Source organism: Nelumbo lutea, chromosome 1 (assembly GCF_056320005.1).
Source record: "Nelumbo lutea isolate HS-2025 chromosome 1, American lotus-T2T, whole genome shotgun sequence".
NCBI classification, from domain to species: domain Eukaryota; kingdom Viridiplantae; phylum Streptophyta; class Magnoliopsida; order Proteales; family Nelumbonaceae; genus Nelumbo; species Nelumbo lutea.
This window is the reverse complement of record NC_142684.1, coordinates 87,759,194-87,760,617: the sequence shown is the minus strand read 5'-3', so window position 1 is coordinate 87,760,617 and position 1,424 is coordinate 87,759,194. Positions and strand designations below refer to the sequence as shown.

At 49.6% G+C, this 1,424-nt stretch overlaps 1 protein-coding gene across 1 annotated transcript; it reads right to left on the bottom strand.

Annotated features, from left to right (window-relative positions):
- On the bottom strand, window positions 1-609 carry LOC148875951 (uncharacterized). The gene has a single exon (XM_088965979.1). It carries the CDS (start codon window positions 607-609, stop codon window positions 1-3), a length of 609 nt encoding a protein of 202 aa, XP_088822105.1.
- Window positions 610-1,424: the final 815 nt, after the last annotated feature.

The window sequence follows — 1,424 nt, the reverse complement described above, 5'->3', positions numbered from 1 at the left end:
CTATTCACATGCTTCACATACATGCATGTCAAGCCAAGTCAGGCCATTAATGTGGGTGTATACATGCGCCATACTATATCGCATTTCACGATAAGCTTGAGTGTGTCTTCCTTCATGGATATCGCAAAGTACGAGATCAGCTTTTGAGGGTCGTAGACAGCGTAGGTAGGGAAACATGAAGGATCTCCTGTAAAGCCATCCGTCTATGAGGACATATCGGGCTGATTGACGCTCTATCCTTCGAGTTGCATTGCGCTCTTCAAGTAGGGTCCCGTGGGGCAAATAATCAATGAACAGGTCAATCCAGCTCAATTCTGCTTGCAACACAGGAGCGACCTCTTCTGCCCCCTCGAGAATGTTGGGTTGAGGTAGGTCCTCTATGTACACAGTCCACATAGTGTTGTCGCTCGTGCTTGCTAGTCGTGATAAAGCGTCGGCCTCAGCGTTCTTGGACCTTGGGATTTGCTTGATGAAGCTAGAATTGAAGCTTGGTAGAATCTCTCTGACTTTGTAGGCTGCCATAGTCGAGTCATGAGCTTCATAGTCAACATTGACTTGGTTAACCACCAGTTGAGAGTCGTTGTAGACAACGAGGTGCTTCGTTCCCATTTCCTTGGCTAAGTTGAGCCCGACAATTAGCGCCTCATTCTCTGCCTCGTTGTTCGACGCCTTGAATCCGAATCGGAGAGCATACTCTAACTTCACCTCGCTTGGGTTGTATAGTATCAGTCCCGCACTACTTCCTCGCTGGTTGGACGAGTCATCAACGTGGAGAATCTAGGGCTCCTCGTCCCAGGTCAGTACTGCTCTGACCGGGACTGGCGCCGCACTGGTTGACGCCTCCCACGTGTGAGCGGGCTTAGTTAGTTCAGGGGCTGGTGTACTGAATGTGCATTTTGCTACGAAGTCCACCAAGACTTGGGCTTTGATTGCTGGTCGTGGCTCGAACCGAATGTCATATTCGCTAAGCTCGATGGACCATTTCGTCAATCTCCCGGACACCTCGGGCTTAAGTAGGATGTGCCTCAGAGGTCTATCTGTAAGAATGACGGTGGTATGGATCGGCGCCGCACTGATTGACGCTTCCCACGTGTGAGCGGGCTCAGTTAGTTCAGGGGCTGGTGTACTGAACGTGCATTTTGCTACAAAGTCCACCAAGACTTGGGCTTTGATTGCTGGCCGTGGCTCAAACCGGATGTCATATTTGCTAAGATCAATGGACCATTTCGTCAATCTCCCGGACACCTCGGGCTTAAGTAGGATGTGCCTCAGGTCTATCTATAAGGATGACGATGGTATGGGATTGGAAGTATGGGCGTAATTTTAGAGCTGCTACCACTAACGCGTACGCCAGCTTCTCGATGTCGAGGTATCTGGTTTTTGCATCCTACAACACTTTATTTACATAGTAGATGGGTCATTGA

Excerpts from the sequence above, each read along its gene's own strand:
- LOC148875951 (XM_088965979.1), bottom strand. The coding sequence starts at position 609 with ATGGGAACGAAGCACCTCGTTGTCTACAACGACTCTCAACTGGTGGTT.